Source organism: Centrocercus urophasianus, unplaced genomic scaffold (genome assembly GCF_019232065.1).
Source record: "Centrocercus urophasianus isolate 14NV4802_14NV808 unplaced genomic scaffold, USGS_Curo_1.0 seq_10, whole genome shotgun sequence".
Lineage (NCBI taxonomy): Eukaryota > Metazoa > Chordata > Aves > Galliformes > Phasianidae > Centrocercus > Centrocercus urophasianus.
The window spans coordinates 100,604,039-100,608,188 of record NW_024884142.1 but is presented as its reverse complement, the minus strand read 5'-3'; the positions used below and the strand labels follow the sequence as shown (position 1 = coordinate 100,608,188).

Below are 4,150 nucleotides of genomic sequence, written 5' to 3'. Positions count from 1 at the left end.
CTGAGTGTCAGTGGGGATATTCAAATAAACAAGGATTAAAGTGAAACAAATATATCTCCAAGGATCTGCTAATTCAATAGAAGTCAACTGATGGGAAGGAAGAGAAAAGCAGCAGGGAAATCTGAAGCCAAAAGATTAAACCAGTACCAGTAGACCATACTGAACAAAAAGGTGTCTTTTGCTGCAAATGATTGTATGTCACAGTCCAGACCACGATCGGTCATTGGCTGTCCGTCTGCTAATAAAGTTTTTGTAGTTTTGGTAGGTTTGGGAGCGGTAACTAACCCGTGGAGATTCCTGGTCTGATGGCAAACCATTTTGGGAAACCTGTTCTCCTTTTGTCCCATCCCTGTCGAGAAAGAGGAAGGAGAAATTTTATTAAGCTTTTGAAAGTCAGTCGTATTTTAATCCTGAACAAGATTTTCATACTGAATTTTGCACGTCTCAGAACTGCAAGCAAGTTCTTAACAACTGCCAAGTCATTTGTTGACAGCACTGTAAAAGCCTTGAACAGATTTCCACTTGCAATGGCGGAAGCAAAGAAAAAAAATGCCCAACTGAGTAAAAGAAATCCAAAGTAGTTTGATCAAAGGAGGCTTTTGTGATAGTTACTTCACAAGGTCTGCTCCTATCACACAAGTAATTTGATAAATGTTAATGCTCCACGGACGTGGCTTAAAATCTATCTGTAACTGATGCTCATTAAAAGAGAAATACGAGATTGCGTAGAAATATTAATTCATAACACAGAGGCTGTATAAAAAGGCTGTATAGGCCAGGTGTGCATCAACAGTAGTAACTGCTTCCTGATGAAAAATTGGAACATTCATCTTAGCAGTGAATTCAGACGCCTGTGAAAGTCGTGGCCCCCCTGACTGCATCTATGAAGTCTTCTAAAAAGAGTTACATCACAAAAACAGGCAACCTCCAGACTTCCCCTTTACAGCTCATCCTCACCCAGAGAATTCCAACGCAAGAACGTGCATGAAGCACATCAGCTTCCTGCATCACGGCTTACCATTGCTGCTGGGAGCCTCCATCTTCTGCAACCTTTGGGCTTGGCTCTGGAGTAGGTGGCTTTCTCTTCCTCTCCTCTTCCTCTTGTTGTCGACGAACTTCCAGCAGTTCCAACTGAGAAATGAAACATTTTTGAACATAAAGCACTGCAAATCAGCCATTTTTCAGGTGCGTTTCTAAAAATTAAGAATAATCTCTGCATTTTTCTGAAACTCCTGAGCTTAAAGTTTATTGGAATTAAATTTGAAAGCTCGAGTCTTTAAAACTATTAATCATGCAAAGTTTGTCGCACCAAATTTGTCGATAAAGCCACACAGCATCAGACCCTTAGCATCAAACGGAGTGCTGGCACAGCTGCCTGGCACTTGTCCAGATTTCTTATCTAATTCATTTCATTAACACAAAACAAGCAAACATAAAAGCATCCCAAGTTATCCAAATACTCAAGTGCCATCCTCATCTGCTTGACATACGTAGAACGCTTCACCAGCACTCACCGTGGTCAGTCTTTCCAGTGCTGCAAATCTCTCATCCCAAGTAGCTGCAGATTTCTCAAATGCTTCGTGCCTCTTAATTAATTTTTCCACTTCGTCAACACTTTGTCCTATTTCACGACTGGACAGGTAGGGCTCCTGGCCCAGCAGCCAGGCCTCAGCCACGCTCGCGTCCCTTGAAAACTGGTGCACCTCCAAAACTGAATGAAGAATGTACACACATCAGTGCCGTTAGTGTCGAAAATGGCACCATGAAGTTAGCAGGCATCTTCTGAGTTTACTTCAGAGTAGCTGAATTTACTTCAAAACAGCATTGGCCAAATGTTTTCCTTAACTAAGTTCACTGAAATTAATGATTTAAAAGACAGAAATTTGTCATGTTGGCTTTGCTTTGAGGAAAAACAAAAGTGAAGTTTATATCTTCTACAGATTATTTCACTTTCTAATTCCAGTGTTTCTATTCGGTTCTAATCTGCTGTAACCAACTAAACTCAGAGCAGGAATTCTGCTATCTGCTGGTTTATTCCTCAGACTGGCCTGCCTACCAAACACGATGAAAGCTGCAAGTCCCTTCAGCAAGCAGTATTTCTCTACTCCACACTTGTCTACAGTGCTGTAGTTAAAGGTTTCCTTCCAGCTGAAAACAAGCGTCAGCAGCTTTTGTGAATGAGATCACACCATTTTGATGAAGAACATGATACAAACACCAACACTTAGGGACAGTTCCTCATGCTACTGTTTTCCTTAAGCTTGCTGAGACTTGGGAAGAATGAAGAAAGCACATACAGCAGCCTAAAGCTCTACCAAATGATCACTGCACTGTACAGTTTGAGATGCTGGAAGGGCACAAATTGGCAACTGTTTGCTACAAGAGCTACAGAAAACCTTGTCAGAGTTTCTGATCTGTGTTATTTCTGGTGAAGAACTTGGAAAATGCTGCAATGCTTGAAGGTACATCTTTTGTCAATTAACTGTCAGATAATGCAAGTATGTTACATGTGTAAGGTAACAAGACTTTGCTTCCCCCTATTTTTTGTTAGCACATCCTCTGTAGAAACACAGTTGGAAGATGGCACCTGCAAAACATGCTAGATCTGTTTCACCCAGCTCTGACTTCAGTCATACAGAGTAACAGCTTCAGTGCAGGTTTCTTTGTTTCAAGTTCTCCATTATGTTACAGTTAACAGATGTGAATTCTACAATTAATACAGTACAAGCACACTTTCAAGCAAGGCCAATAAAAAAAGGTAAGGAGCTGTAGGTTTTTTCAATGCTCAGAAAGATAGAGGAAAGAGTTAGCTATGGCCCTGCCAAGAGAAATCCAAGGACGTTCTTACTCAGTCTCAGCCACTCCCATCTGTCTTCCCACTTGTCAATCATTTCTTTTCTTTTTTCTGTCAGCTGCAGTAGCTTTTCCTTGATCTGGATTTAAGAGGAGAATGCAGGACTGTTACATAAGCATCAGGCATCACATTCACCCCACCACAGCATGTAAGCTGTTACCACAAGCAAAAGACACAGGCATTTAGTGAAAGGAAACACGGCACTAGTTTGCCAGGAAATGACTTGGTATGAATGTAACAGCTTTCCTTATTTTTGAAGTAGAAATATAAAGTTTCTATTACAATATCACATCTGCATACAGTATTTCTTAAGAACTACGTTATCAAGATCATTTGGTTAAAAGAGCAGAACAGACAAACAAATGGTGCAAACGTACTTCTACTTTTTTCTAGGAGAAAATGCAAAACATGCTGCCCATGATTGCTATTAAAAGCCTCGTTACCTGTGCTAACAACAACGTGTCAGCATAAGCCCCATATTCTTCTCAGGGCAAAGACTGGCTGGCAAAACCTCCCAGTTCCTCTGCAGCACTTACGTACAACGAAGACACAGAAAATGTCACCCTCCTGCATGGGCAGTGTCTTACAACCAGTGGCTACCCTCCTTTGGCCAAAGGAAGGCAGGAAGAAACAAGGTTTAACTGCTATTCTTTGGTCTAGTCAGATCAGAAAACAAAACAAGGCCTTAGGCTGCTGGGTACGTTTTGCTCATAACACTCCCTGGACTTGCCCCCCATAAACAATTTTCTACTCCTTTCCCTAGCAGGCCCCTTCAAAATCCAGGCACCCTCAGAGTTATCTCTGCTCTTGCTCAAAGGAAACACCTTTCCAAGCATGACCATCCCAAAGACGGCTCTGCAGACCTGAATGCAGCAGCTTCTTCTTTGTATTTCCTGGATGGACACTGATACCTTAAATTTAGGTGTCATTCCTGCCTCCCAACATGAATTCACAGCACTAAATCACACACTAATTTCACATCAGCAGTTAGGTGCAGATAAGGTCCCTGAAGTAATGCATGACGTTATAAACATGCATTATTAATCCACAGATAACACAGTGACAGTTTCTCTAGCTGAACTTGAATCTACACGCCATCAGCACTGCAGTTGTTACATTCAGTAAGCACAATACCTCCTCTGATGCATAGTGTTTTCTTGCCAGAAGAGATTTGCCGAGCTCGATACAGGTAGTAAAGCTGTCATTTCGGGCATCAATTTCTGCTTTGATACCCTGGTGATTGTTCATTAGTAGTTCAACAGATGAAACATCCCTAGAATAGTCAATCCATGGTTC

At 41.5% G+C, this 4,150-nt stretch overlaps 1 protein-coding gene across 3 annotated transcripts in view; it reads right to left on the bottom strand.

Moving 5' to 3' along the window:
- SPTBN1 (spectrin beta, non-erythrocytic 1) overlaps positions 1-4,150 on the bottom strand; it is an 89,336-nt gene that overhangs the window by 11,094 nt on the left and 74,092 nt on the right. For all 3 annotated transcript variants that reach the window (XM_042828929.1, XM_042829006.1, XM_042829093.1), the window contains 5 exons: positions 3,989-4,127; positions 2,849-2,933; positions 1,515-1,711; positions 1,019-1,131; positions 286-349 (listed from right to left, as the gene is read on the bottom strand). In XM_042828929.1, coding sequence (XP_042684863.1) covers positions 286-349; positions 1,019-1,131; positions 1,515-1,711; positions 2,849-2,933; positions 3,989-4,127 — 598 coding nt within the window. The remainder of the gene's footprint in view (positions 1-285; positions 350-1,018; positions 1,132-1,514; positions 1,712-2,848; positions 2,934-3,988; positions 4,128-4,150) is intronic.